At 41.9% G+C, this 14,951-nt stretch overlaps 1 protein-coding gene across 2 annotated transcripts in view; it reads right to left on the reverse strand.

Annotated features, from left to right (window-relative positions):
* Positions 1–14,951, reverse strand: part of mast2 (microtubule associated serine/threonine kinase 2) — a 252,925-nt gene that overhangs the window by 60,612 nt on the left and 177,362 nt on the right. For both annotated transcript variants that reach the window (XM_028588485.1, XM_028588484.1), the window contains exon 6: positions 4,078–4,153. In XM_028588485.1, the coding sequence (XP_028444286.1) occupies positions 4,078–4,153 (76 nt within the window). The remainder of the gene's footprint in view (positions 1–4,077; positions 4,154–14,951) is intronic.

The following is a 14,951-nucleotide window of genomic DNA, read 5'->3' on the forward strand; positions in this document are numbered from 1 at the left end:
TATTTATTCCTGTTTCTTATTCTTTTGAGGATAATATGAAGACCCCAACGTCTGGAAAGATTTATTAATTTTTTTTTTATCATTTCTAACAAATAAAATGAGGAACATAGTCTTGTCGGAGGTCCAACAAGTCGTTAGTTTCTTTAATGAATTGTGATGCACAGTGTGGGAGTTAGGGCTGCTTGATTATGGAAAAACATATAATCATGATTATTTCAGTCAATATTGAAATCACGATAATTTAACACGATTATTTGTTGACTTCTGGAAAGATGTTGCAATTATTGAACTTTAAAAACTGTGTAAAAAGTTAAATAAATCAACAAAAAAAACACATACAGCTGTGAACTTTGCCTTAATACTTTTCCTATTTAAACTTTTTTTTTTTCATTCAGAACACAAGAGAAAAGAGTTTACTTGCAAAACGTAATGAACTAAATAATTGTTTTTCTCAATTATTCTGCTTTTGCGATCATTGGGAGCCGAAATCATAATCATGATTAGATTTTGATTAATTGCACAGCCCTAGCGGGAGTCTCCTATTTTGTAAAAGTCGGTGAAACTTTACAACACACCTGCACGGAAGAATTGTTGGATGTGCAAATTGTTTAGTGAGTGTTAAAGTTAACAAATATGAAAAATATATTTTTTACAGGACTTGGGGGACTCCAGTGTTTCCTCTATGTTGATTTTGTAGTGGCGGCCCACCGTGGCAACATTTTGGCCACCACGGTATCAGAATTAGGGCAGACGCACAATTTAGTCGCGGTTGCCTTTTAAGTGATCCTGTCGACGTAATGTTGGCTGCCGCTCACGTTGCAATTTAACAACAAGTAGAACTATTCAGAGGTTATTTTTATTCGGACAGACCTGCCCCCACTGCTAAAAAGAAAAATCCTAAAGGAAACAATGGACTTTGTGTAATAATACAGTTTACTGCCGTTTTTAAAAAAATGATTATTTCAGCAGTTTTTTAAGTACAGAGAGGAGGGAAACACTTAGAAACACATCAGGATAATGGGTTTATTGTTGACTGCTGCACACTATTTAACCTTTGTTTTGTCTTTTTTTTTCAATGTTGTGGTCGTCTTTTTTTTTGACACTTCTGTCGCTTTTCCCCAACGTTTCTCGGTCACTTTTTACCGATGTTTTTGTCACATTTTTCCTGCTCTTTTTTGACGTTTTTTTTTTTTTGTTTGTTTTTCCCCCACGTTTTTGAAGCCATTTCCAACATTTTTGTCACTCTTTTCAACTTTCTTTTATCATTTTTTTCTCCAAATGCTATGAAATTGAATAAAAACACCCACATTCAATGAAAGTACCGAGCTGATCTTTTATTTTACTTGTGAAGAGTAACGGTTGTATGGAACCATCCACGTTATTTTTTATTTTTTTTTAGATTATTTTTTGGGCTTTTCTGCCTTTAATTGACAGGACACCTAGGTGAGAAAGGGGAGAGAGAGGGGGAAGACATGCAGGAAATCGTCACAGGTCAGATTCGAACCCTGGACCTCTACGTCGAGGCATAAACCTCTCAGTATATGTGCGCCTGCTATACCCACTGATTCAACCCGGCCACAATCCACGTAATGTTTTGACAATTTGGTTGAAAGAAACCCAAACTTCTGATATAGAAATGTTTTGAATATGGGTCAAATTTGACCCGAGGACTACAGGAGGGTTAAACACTTTTCGTACATCAGGTTAACAGTTTGAGAGCTACATGCACTTCCTAAACATCAGATATTCCAAGCTCTCCTTTCCTAAAAGAAAAAGGAAACTAATAGGCTTCTGTACAAGCCAGGAAAGGAGCCTCAAATCAGGGAGCTGTCATATCAGCCTCCACCACAAGGTGTCCCCGTTGTAACGGTGTCTGCAGAGCAGCACTCTGGTCAGCAGCCGGACAGAGAGGGATTTCCATTTCAAATCAATGTTAAAGCTCTTTTCGGCTGCTGCGTCGCTGCCACGCAATGTTTGATGATGTTGTCATGGAAATAGCCTGAGGGGTGGTTCGGTTGTGTCGAGAAAAGGTGTGTTACCATGGAAGCAGCAGCATCATCGTCTTAATGAAGATTTAAGAGGCAGGCTTGCTGAGCATTTCTTTACATGCAAACTTTTATATGACATCTTCTTTGATCTGGGATTTAAAAAATGAACTGAACATGCTTCATCCGTCCATCTGTCTGTCACACACACACACACACACACACACACACACTCTCAATAATTACTATCTGTGCTGAGAGCACAGACAGATAAGAGGTTTATTAATCCCGGTTTGAGTGACAGCCTCGGAGTGATCATCTACCTCCTCATCAGCTCAAACACTATCATCATCATCATCATCATCATCATCAGCAGCAGCAGCTTGGCTCTCAAGGACACGGAGCCGTTTCACAGCCGTAAAAAATAGTACGGCTCATCCGTTCTATAATTTCTCCACTTTCTGTCAGATTATGGTTCTTATTATTAAAGGTTTACGCAAAGTATTTTTCAACCTGGACCCTATTTTCCCACGTGTTTGTGTCTAAGTGACTGATAGGAACAATATTTTTTTTAAATAAGTCCAGTATTGAGCATGACCACTGCAGCTGGGGCACCGCTCAGGGCAGTTGTGTACAGTCAATTTCTGTCCAATTAAAGTTCTGTTTTTGCCGCTGACATGCTCAGATTATTATTCTAAGTGTGTGACAACATTATGGAAAGGATCCCTACAGAGATAGACCTTTTTTGTTAAAGAGTAAGATCCTTTTTGTTTAACAAGTAACAGCTTTGAAATCACCATCACCAAACCCACCAGACTCCATGTAAATAAACAGTACTTTCAGCGTGTATAGAGCCAGCATATTTTACACGTAAATGGAAGAATTATGCGTTTATTTCAACCAAACCAGAGTGGTGATTGTTGGAACAGCGGATAGACGAACCAAAACAGCTTTCGGTAGTTTTCTTTTGTTTCTGTCGACTTTGAATGTAGTGTGTTGTGCCAGGATAGAATGACTGTTGATTTAAATGGGAGTCTGGTGGGTTTGGCGATAGCAGTTTGATGTTAAACAAAAAGGATCTTACTCTTAAACAAAAAGGTCTATCTCTGTAGGGATCCCCTCATAATGTTGTCAGACACTTAGAATAATGATGGATGGCAATTAAAGGTTATTTAGTTTAAACGGTTGCCCGTTAACCTTACATTGCAGCTTGTTTCGCCTCTGCCGACTGCAGGGGGCTTGCTTGATAATAGGAAAATAGGGTCCAGGTTGAAAAATACCAAAGTTACCATTGAACTGTACAGCTAAACATGTTAGAAAACACGTAGAGAAAAACCACTACAAAACCGCAGATTCTGCTCATTCCAATTTCATCCTAATTAGGGTTGGGTATCGTTTCTTTCCGATACCGTTGTTAAATCAATACTTTTAAAACAGTGCTGGTGCCTAAATGGTGCCTGAACCAAAATATAATCTCATAAAATATGAAAAAAAAAAGCACAAAATGACAGTTGGCGACATTAAAGAACAGCTTGTTTATTGCTAAGGCCATATGGTCACAATTAAATGATTGATTAATAATGTAATAACATTAACTTATAACAATGACTTATTTCACCAGTACATTGCTGGTAAACGACAAAAACAAGCACCAGATGGGAAAAGGGTATTTTGCAATAACTTAAAATCCACCACAAGGTTGGCGAGGCGAGTTTCAAGTGAAGTGTCTGTGTTGTTTTTGACAACGGTGTTAACAACGGCATCTGCAGTCAGACTGTTATGTGCCGGTGTTGGAATCCTCTACATCGCTTAACGTAAGCCGTTAGCATTTTAACCATTGGGTTTAATCCAGCTACCAGCTAACGGTAATGTAGCGTCCTGTGCAGCGATGCTTCTGGAAAAAAATAAAGGGTCAGGCACCGAAATGTTCGTTCTTATTCGGTCTTGTTACTAGCGTTTACATTGGAACCGGTGCCCTATTGGCACCGCTTTTCGGTACCCAACCCTAACCCTAACTGACCTACACGATGCACTTTGTTTTGTTCTCCAGGTGTGACCCTGCACACCTGAGTGTGTTTTTTGTGTGCCTCACCTGCGCGCAGGCACAAAGGAGAAGTGTGCAGCTGTGTTCGGGGAGAAGTTGCGAGGGCTGTCCAGTGGGCTGGTGCCTGAGAGAGAAGAGGCAGAGAAGAAAAGGAAACAAAGGGAGGAGAGAGAATAATAGGTAAACACACTAAACAGAAACCCTCTGTGTCTATTTATTTCCCTCAGCAACCGATAACAAGCACAGGAAATGAGCTGTTTGGAAACAAATCACTGTGTGATGAACCGTTTTGGAGCTATTGAGTAAACATAACTGAATTGAGTTGGACATATTTTGTCATTTCCAAAAATAACAGCAATAGTCTGCAAAGATCTAATATCAACAATTAAACTAAAAACACACACAGAGCAGATTGATTTGAGGTGCAACAGGCTTATTTTCCTGCTGCATGTTCCAAGCCAACCTGAGCAATTACGAGACAAGAGAGAAAATAATGGGCCTCTGTATGAAAGCTTGTGTAAAGTTGTTTGCTTGTTCCTACATCCTCCCTCCATTTTTCATCTTCTTCTGGCCCTCAAAAAGACAGGACGAGTGAATGAGAATGTGTCCGCTTGGATTTGACGGATCGATTCAGACGAATTCTCTCGCCTTCCCTAACTGCGACGAAACAGGTGTATCTCGTACATTAGTCTCACTTTGCCAGACCTTCCTCCGCAGCGCTGCGGAGGAGGGTCTGGCTAGTCCACACAGCATTCCGGGATGGGAGTAAAACGTGCTCTGGTTTATTGGCATTTCTTTAAACCAATCACAATCGTCTTGGGCGTTGCTAAGCGGAGCCACGGTGCCTCTGCTAAATAGTCTCAGGAAGGAACTTGTTTTGGTGGAACATGTGTACGTTCAAAAGTTGTTTTAGTCGTGCAACAGAAAACTCAGATTGGACAGATAGTCTAGCTAACTGTCTGGATTTACCCTGCAGAGATCTGAGGAGCAGTTAACCATAGTCCTCACAAATCCACCGGAGGTTAGAATTACAACACAAAGAAAGAGGACGGTGATGCACATCCAGCTGAAAAGAGGGACATACGGTGGAATTTCCGGCGGCAACAGAGCAATCCCGGGAAGTGGAATGTCGAGGATATAGACTGCTCAACTAATGGCTCGCCATTGCCCCAGTTTGCGACTCTCACAGAGAGCTACCGGTAGCGTTAGTAATCCTAAGAGCAGAAAAACAACGTTGTGAACGAATTTGGCCTGTGAAAGATGTCGGAAGTCAACTTCCGCTGGGATCAAACCATAGGATATCATGACAACAATGGCCCCGACCCAACGTATTTTAGGTTTTGAAAATAAAAACAAGCATCAGCCGCAATGAGTTCATGTGTCAGAAGCATAACACCAATATTGATTCCACCTAAGGCTGGGCGATATGGAGAAAATCAAATATCACGATATTTTTGACCAAATACCTTGATATCAATACCGGAACGATACTGTAGTGTTGACTATTGGTGCTTTCACAAAATATTTACACAATGAGATTTTTGATAAATAATCATCAGTAATGTGGCTATAATGACTAAGTGGGTAAAGGCAAATAATAGAACAGCTAGAACAGTCTGGTAAGTTCAGAAAATGACATCACTTTACTGTAACGCAGCCTTTAAAACCAGGAAAAGACACTTATGTCATATCACTATATTACGATATCCAAAATCTAAGAAGTTATCTAGTCTCATATCACGATATCGATAGAATATCAATATATTGCCAAGCTCGAATCACACCTGTGGGTGAGATGTTTCCTAAAAACATTAGGAAGTTTTTCTTTTAAGTAGTGCTCCCTGCAAATGCTAACGCAACCTCCATGTCAACTTAAAAGTGTCGTTGGAAGGACAGATGCATGTGTTGCTGCTGATTGGTTAGAGCAAAAAAGACCCAAACTCCCTCGCAAAGGAGCTAACAACAACTCAATGTCACACTGAATAATTAAGTGGAAATGAAAGAGCTAGACAAGCATGTGTCTTTGTGCTCCAGGGGAGGAAACGTAAAACATCTGTGGCACAAACTGAACGATTTGCTGTGAAACTGACACCCAGGAAATAGATAATCCTCTTCTAAACCAACCTGAGATTATTTAAGAAGCATACAGGCGTGGCCGTAAATAAATACGCAGCGTGATGGATACGACTATCCAAGGCCAGTCCATGTGCAGATTGTCGGCGTGTAACTAATAATTCAGCGGAGAGAGTAAGTAGTAGTTGGACATTTCCGCATCAATTATGCATTTTTCCTCAGCGGCACGTCTGGACAGAACAGAAGCTTGAATATTAATGGGAGCGTTTGCTTTCTGTCTGATGGGAATCTCTGTCTGTAGCTGCAGAACATGTATGCACATACTCGAGTGAACAACTGTCCTATTAGTCAAACAGAAGCTGCTTAGTGTCCATCACACTGCTTGGAAATGTCTCACACATGATCACTGTGTGGATGAAGCTGAAGTTACATTTAAAAAAACTCAATTTCAGTGTGGCTGTTGATGAGGCTCAGTCGCTGCACTGTCACACCGCATGGCTCCAACAGTGTGTGGGCATGCATGCGCGTGTGTGTGTGTGTCTTCTTGTTTAACTATATATATTCGTGGGGTCCAAAAACCGGGAATCTAGTATACTTGTGGGGTCCCGACAGCCTTGTGGTGCCAAAAATGCTGGACCCCACAAGGTTAAAGGGCAGTTTGAGGGTTAAGACTTGGTTGTAGGATTAGGGTTAGAATTAGGTTATGGTTAGGGTGAGGGTAAGGGTTAAGGTTAGGCATTTAGTTGTGATGGTTAAGGTTAGGTTAAGGGGTTAGGGAATGCATTATGTCAATGACGGGTCCCCACAAAGATAGTGAAACGCGTGTGTGTGTGTGTGTGTGTGTGCCATTAGTCAATGTTAGGCTTATTGACAGACAGAAGAATCCATCTCCCTCGGCAAAGAACAATCACACACAGCAGTGAAGTGTAAACAGTGTGTTTGGGTATACGTGACGGTTGGGCCTCAGGTTATATTTGCAAAAGCCGCTCTCCCTCCCTACTCGTCAACATACTAACGCTTGGCCAGTGGCCCTCGGAGTCAGATACCAGCGCACGAGACCGGAGTTCCTGTCGCATGTTTCTAATAACCGTATGTCTTTTAACCCCATCCACAATCTTTTCCTAACCTTAAGGGCTCCTGCACACTGGCTGCGTTTCTGTTGCGTGGTGTTTTCTATGTCTTTGTGTCTGACGCAGCGCTGCTGCTAGCCTTGTCTGTACAAAAAACAAAAGTCAAGTCACGTGATTTGGATCACCCTTGTTCGACATATGGGAAGAGAGTTGTGGACAGGTAGTGCACTCTAGCAGTAGTTTACTTCATGTTAAACATAAATATATACTGATGTGATAACAGCAAAGACAACGTCGGCAGTATTGACGGCAATGTCGCTCAAAGCATGTTGACATTCAGGGAAAAATCCCTCCTAACGTCTATTTGAATAATGCTTTCCACTTCTTGTCAGGAAGAAAAAGAAATCGCTGTGCGGATTGTATTTTAAAAAAGTGAATAATGAAGTGAATGTGAATGAGAGCCGAGAGTACCTGGTAGGCGGTCTTGTTGCTACAGGTATGCTTTGCTTTGCTGTCACATTTTTACCAGGTTTTTGTGCCGCAAACTGCAGCGACGGTGACCTACTTTAGCAAAGACCGAGAAATATAGCGGCGTATGAGATACATGCAAATATATTATCTGCTTTGTGGCGCCTCTGTCTCGCTGCCTCTCCAGGGAGAGTGTGGTTGGGATAACAACATACAGCTATAATTGGGGAGGAGGCGTAAAAACAAGTGTGTGACAAGCATAAGGGAAAAAGCTTGAATAAAGCTTGAAAAGTCTTTTTTTCCCTGTCCTTCATTACAATTACAAAGACGAGTGGGCGGATTGTTTGACAGAATTCATCAGAAGTCAGAGCGCACACACAGCTGCCAATCATCTGCTGGCCTTCACCAAAGGAAAAGTTCAGAGCAATTGGAGAGAAAGGAAAGAGAGGTTGAAAAGGTTGAGAAGAGCGCCAGAAGGGCAGAAAAAGAAAGTAGACGTGACGGAGATGACACGAAAAGGAGTGGGAGCGAGAGCAGAAACGCAGGATTTATTTTTTTTTTTTGTGGAGAGGATTGGTCCTCATCAGCCCCTCAGGATATTAGACTGTGAGGAATCTCCATTTGATTAGCGGCAAATGGCTGGGTGATTGAAACCATGATGAAATTTACGATAAGGGCCAGAGTGAGCGATCGAGAAGACGAGAAGGAAAATAAAAGAAATCATCTATGAATAAAGACCGCCTGTGGGAATGAAGGGAAAGGTTTAATGGCCTCCAGTGGCGCATATTAATTTTGTAAAGTACCAGCCTACACTGAGATATCACAGCTGTGGATTAGACTATATAAAGGTTTCTGTGAACGTGTAGAATTCTGTGGAGGTTAGTTCAAACTAAGCAAAAGGCTGACACCCTATTGGAGCTTTGATTCAAACACTGAATCCTGAAAGAAGAACACTGACATCGGGATCCATCACGGGCCCTGTGGTGTTTGGATTATCTCTTCCTCAGACCACAGCATGTGTGCATACTAGGGCTGCTCCCTTTTAGTCGATTAATCGACTAATCAGTCGTTTTGGTCTTAGTCAACTTAGATTTCTTTAGTCGATTAGTCATGTTTGATGCTTTTGTCATGCTGAATGACTTATTTCCAAGAAACGTACGAGCACATCTCTGGTAAACATAAGAATTAAAGTGGTGCTTTTGCGTGACTCTTTGCGGAGAAACTCAGATTTACAGATCTGCCGATTAAATCAACTAATCAATTAGTCGTTACAATTGAATGAGTGTTAGTCGACTAAGAATTTCTTCAATCGAGCACAGCCCTAGAACATACAGAACAGTTTTTCAAGCACCATCTTGAGCAGCACAGGGGAGCCACGAGGAACTGTGCTGGCTCCATTCCGGTCTACCATCTCCCACAGCAGACATCCAATACAACGCTGTCGGCCTCACCAAAGGGGGTGATGGCGAGGAGTACACAGGAACACTTAGCGACTTTGTGGAATGGAGTGCACACAATCACCTCCATCTCAACACCGCAAACACCAAGGAGGTGGTTGTGGACTTCAGTAGTAGGGTTGGCTATCGTTTGGATTTTTACGATTCCGAACCGGTACTTTTAAAACGATTCAGATTCCTATACTTGATTCTTGTTAAGTGTGATATGTTTACTAGCGATCACGTGCAGTGAACGGTTAATGTGCTTTTACATCCGTTTTGGTGAGCCCAGAGGGGGAAATATGGCATTTTTAAAAACTAGCCTAAATTTACGGTAGCTAGCTAACGGTAGAGTACAGAGAAAGTGGGATATTTTTACGTCCGTTTCGGAACGACAGAGGGAAAAATATTTCAGTCGACACTTTAAGTGGAACCGAAATGAGGAACCGAAATTTGCGTTGTAACCCGCTCCGATTCCTACTGGTTGCGTAGGAACCGTTTCCATAGTGGAACCGGGTTTCGGTACCCAACCCTATTCAGGAGGAGGAGGACCCAACCAACACTAATCACCATCAGGGGCACTGAGGTGGAGGTGGTCGCCAACCATAGGTACCCTGGCGTGCAGCTTGACAGTAAGCTGGACTGGAGGAGCCATATGAAGGCGGTGTACCGTAAGGGACAAAGGCGACTTATTTTCTAAGGAGGCTAAGGTAATTTAACATCTGCCAACCCTTGCTGCGCACTGTCTATCATACAGTGGTGGCCAGTGCTCTGTTTTTTTGCTGTGGCCTGCTGGGGAGAAGGCGTCCGCAGTGCAGACAGGAACAGATTGGACATCTCTCTAGTCTCGGTGGTTGAGACTAGAGACTAGAGCCCGACCGATATATCGTCATTTTCCAGACTATCGGTATCTGGATTTATAATGGCCGATAAATGAATATTTAAAAAAAATAAATAAAAACGTACGAAACACCCTTCAACCATGTTCTGAGTGTTGCGTTGCATAGTTTGTCCACCAGAGGGCGCTCTACAATGTTCTGTTGCGACAATAACTTTTAACAGTTTATTTTTAAACTGCATTATCATATTATTTTAGTGCGGATTCATAAATAACTACAAATGACTAATGTTAGGGAAATCTGTTTGTTTTGTTACGCGTTTCTGGATTTAAAAAAATATATATATATATCGACCGATATATCGGAATATCGGATTTGTAAATCACCAAATATTTGTATGGATATCGGCCTTAAAAATCCTTCATCGGTCGGGCTCTAGTCGGGGCTGAACTGCAGACGGTCCAGCAGGTGGCAGAGTTCTGACCTCTGCCACCTGCTGGCAAACAACAAACTACCACCCTGCACACGACCTGAAGGTGATTAACAGCAGCACCTTCAGTCAGAGACTGAGGGCAGCAATGTGCAAGTCTGAGAGATACAGGAAGTCCTTCTTTCCAGCTGCTATAAGGTTTTATGATGCACAGAAATAACTCTGCACTTATGGTAGTTGTATTTATTTATTGTATTTTAATTTAAAAGGTATGGAAGATATTTGAATTAAAGAATTTTTTAAAGAATATTTGGAAATGTGTGGTGTTATGTTTGTCTTGAAGCTGCTGTGGCACTGTAATTTTCTGTAAAGGATTAATTAAGGATCTATCTATCTATCTATCTATCTATCTATCTATCTATCTATCTTCACACTGTGCAGTAACTGTAACTGTGTACTGAAGCAACATTAATTTGTGATACTAAATTAGCAGTGTTGATTCCCTCTGCAGGGTCTGGGACACAAGAAGACAGGACCGCAAGGCGGATGGCAAGACTGGTGGCAGTGTTTCCATGGAAACACAGCAGCCACAGCAGTCTGGTGGCAGCAAGGAGTAAAAAAAAGAGAGGAAGAGATGGGAAGGATGGATGGAGCAAAAGAAGGACAGAGTATTACGGATGCTGCTCCACACTGTGAACCCAAACTGGCAACCACACACACCAGCTGACTCAGAGGCTGCAACTAACGACTAGGGTTAGGTACCGAAACTCAGCTAATAGGGCTCCGGTTCCTAATCAACCACTATCTACCAGACCGTATGACAACGCAGATTTCGGTGCCACTTAAAAGCCTGTGCTGCTCTATGGTGCTCTGAAACGGACGTTAGAGGCAACAGAAGGATCGCTGCACCTGACGCTAGTTAACATTACACTTGGCAGCGGGTAACGTTAGCTAGCAGCTGGCTTAAACACAGTTAAAATGCTGACGGTCTAACGTATTTCACTGGAAAAGAATCCAACACCGAGACGTCCAACCTCAAATGTGGTCTGAGCGATCAAATCTCAATGCGTCTTCTTCGGCCTGGCTTTGTTTTATATCATTTTAACCACTTTTGCGGTAATTTTTTTTAATACAAGAATCCATTTCAAATGTGGGAGACCTAAGAGAATATGAAAAACTTAGGTGCTTTGTTCTACCTCCAGTACTGGGTATCTGAACGAAGTCTACGTTCAGACTGCAGGCAAAAGTGGCCCAAATCTTTTTTGGGGGTCAAGTGACCAGGTCAGACTTCTTCAGAAGTAGTGTGAACACTCAGATCAGATTTAGACCACTTCCATATGTGGTCCTGAATCAGACCCAGGTCCGATTTTTTTTCAATGTGGCAGCAGTGTGAACAACCAAGGCTGATTTGATGCGACTTTTACGTCAATCTACACAGACATTTGTCACAATTATGCGCCGGCGGGAGTTAGCCCTAGACACAGACCGTAACGTTAAAAACTTGATTAGGCCTTCAACATGGAGAACAGTGATGGAGCAAGTCAATGAAGGGAGAGTGAGGTGTTAGACCTAATTAGTGTATGGGGTGATACTTCAATTCAATCAAACTAGAAGAATCATACGGTAACCGTCTCCATTTTTGAAAAAATAGCAAATGCAATGGCTCTCTCTTCATTCTTCTCCTCCTCAGCACCTGCTCATTAATGTTACGGCTGCCATTACACAAACATTTTGAAATAAAAGTGAAAATGCTGACTTCCTCCATGACCTCCCTAACTTTAGTGCAACAGTGTGCTGCGTCTGATGTCATTGGTATTATTCTTGCGCATGTGGGTCAGTTCGAAACTGCAAACAGTTCACACTGGAATCTGATATAGGCCACATTTTAATGTATGAACAGCCAAACAAAAAAAATCAGATCTGAGCAAAAAATCCAAATTAAGCATTAAGACTTGCGGTTTGAACTAAAGCACTTTTAGGGATCTTCCTAGCGCCTATGAAGTCTTATTTGTCTGCCTGAAAATCATTTCAAAAAGTGACTCTAAATCCAAGACCTTCCTCTGACAGTTAGAGTGGTGCATAGAAATTGAATCTCAGAGGCCACTTTGAAAGGTGCTTACAGAGCATGAAGCAACAGTTAAAGATCGACCCCCTGAGACCAGTGCAACTTGTAAAAAAAGGCCAAATATTTGGCTTCTGCTGAGTGTTCTTTTTCTGTCACAGTGTTTGCTATGTATGTAAGTGATTCCAGATGTCATCTTGTTTGTATTCTTCAAGCCACCATGTGGTGTTCCTAGAGTCTTCCAGCAGTCACTCTCTAAACAGATGTGGGTTGTGTTTTTCATGCATTTCCATCGATGGTATCCCCTCTGCGGTCACCTGTTTCTCTGGGGCCACAACAGCCAACAGAACTGTTCTATCTGGAGGAAAAACTGATGGACAGCTAAAGGACAAATCCGGCTCAAAATGAACCTAGGGGTTAATAACACGTGTACCGATCGAACCGTTCTCTAGGATATGTTTTCATAATAATCTAACGTGACCAGTTTTAGCCCAAACCGCTAATTAGCTTCTAATGCTAGCTTTTGGGGCAGAGGGTAAATCCCTATTTCTATACCACTAACAAGACTCAAAATAGCACCACACTTCAACGGTAGCATCATGAGGGTCCCTACATGTAAACTGAAGCATTGAGAACTTTGTAAGTGGACAGACAGTTTATTAAAAAGATAGTTTAGAAAGACAATACCATTCACGTATACAGGCAGGCGCCATCTTGGGAAAACAGTCATGACCAGTCGAACCACGAACATCGTGCTTGAGCTATGTTACTGGTTACTGGTTGCACTGCATTCGGTGAGCGGGCAGGTGGGGGGTGAAGGCAGTTTGACAGGCAATGCGACAAGTGGGCGCAATCCTGTGAAACTGGCGTTCGTGCTCGTCACACGTAGGGCTGGGCGATATATCGATATTAAAAATATATCGATATATTTTTAAATGAGATATGGAATTAGACCATATCGCATATATCGATATAGTTCAAATGTGATCCTTGCTCCCATAGATATATACACAGATGTCGCCTTGAGGTTCTAAACATACGTCAAAACCGCCGCCATCTTGGAACAGGGGTGCGAAGCATTCAGATCAACGCTAAAGATGCCGGACTTTTGTACTGCTTAATTATGTTCGATAGAGGAAATGAAAAGAACAAACAGCAATGAATAACATTTAACAGGTGACAATGTGTTTTATGATTATGTATGCCGCCGACCAGCAACTTGAGCTCCGGCGGCAGCGGGAGGCGGAGAGCTCCGTGGCGGGCCGCAGCGTCTCTTCCCCGGGAAAAACACAGCTTTGCCTCGCTGCTGCGCCGTCCCCGCTGATCCAGATCGGACCAGCCAAAGACAGAGTGGTGATCGGTAGGATCTTACACGTAGTCCAGGGCGACCTGTATGTCGATATCGGGCGGAAAGTTCCACTAAGTTTGCCGGGCGGCAGGCGGACGGAGAGAAGCTACAGCGGGGCAGCAGAGACCGTCTGCAGCTGCAGGATCTGGAGCTCAGTGCCCGTTAAAATGACATGTAACGCATAAATACATACAGAAATAAATAGTGAAGGAATGAGCCTGGACATTTCAGTCTGTTTTAAACTTCACCTTGAAGCAGAAACTCTTAGTTCAGAAGGGTGAAGTTTCCGTTTGGACTCAGATCTGTGAACCGATCATAATAAATATTCTTTGTATTAACACATTAATTAGTTTCTTTGTTTTGTAGTCGATAGTTCATCTTTTAGTTTACTTAAGTGGAAGCAGTATCAAGTGGAAGAATGGGACTATAAAACTAGGCTTACAGGCATGAGGCATTACATTTTGAACAAAGTAGATTATATTAATATCCAAAGCTTAATTGACCTTTGGAACGAATCACAAATATGGAGCTTTGATTTCAAAAAAGGTACTCCTGTTATACAGTATTTAGGTTTACATTTTATTGTTATTTGAACAGCTGAGCATTTAATCATGAACCAGGTGAAGAAACCGGTTTATTATTTATTTGATTTTGCAACTGTCTCTATGAAACTACTTGTGACATGTCATATTTGATTTTGGCTTTGACTGAACATTTGCTCTCACTTTGCGGAAAAAAATATCGGGATATATATCGTATATCGATATTCAGCCAAAATATATCGGGATATGACTTTTGGTCCATATCGCCCAGCCCTAGTCACACGCATACACCCACCTGCTGCAAGAGTTGAATTGAGTTGAACTTTTCCAAACGCGAGCAACACGTTGTGAAAATCAATGAACAAGAGAGTGATTATTGCTGTTTGTGGGTTCACTAAAATATAAAACTGTTTTCTAAACAGTTATCAGGACAGAGACAGCGGGGCTTCTGCTTGTCAGAGCATTGGCACAAGACTGGATTTATCGGGTAATTATGACTATGCTAATTTGACTACCTTTAGCTATCAACAATAACAGATCATGGTTAGGTTTTCCTAACTAGGATTGCCACTTTTTGTTATAAATCGACCTGTGATTAGGGATATATGATACCACAGTCAGCTAATCTCATTCAGTTGTAGCTTACGGCAGGGA

Source organism: Perca flavescens, chromosome 9, assembly GCF_004354835.1.
Source record: "Perca flavescens isolate YP-PL-M2 chromosome 9, PFLA_1.0, whole genome shotgun sequence".
In the NCBI taxonomy this organism is placed as follows: Eukaryota; Metazoa; Chordata; class Actinopteri; order Perciformes; family Percidae; genus Perca; species Perca flavescens.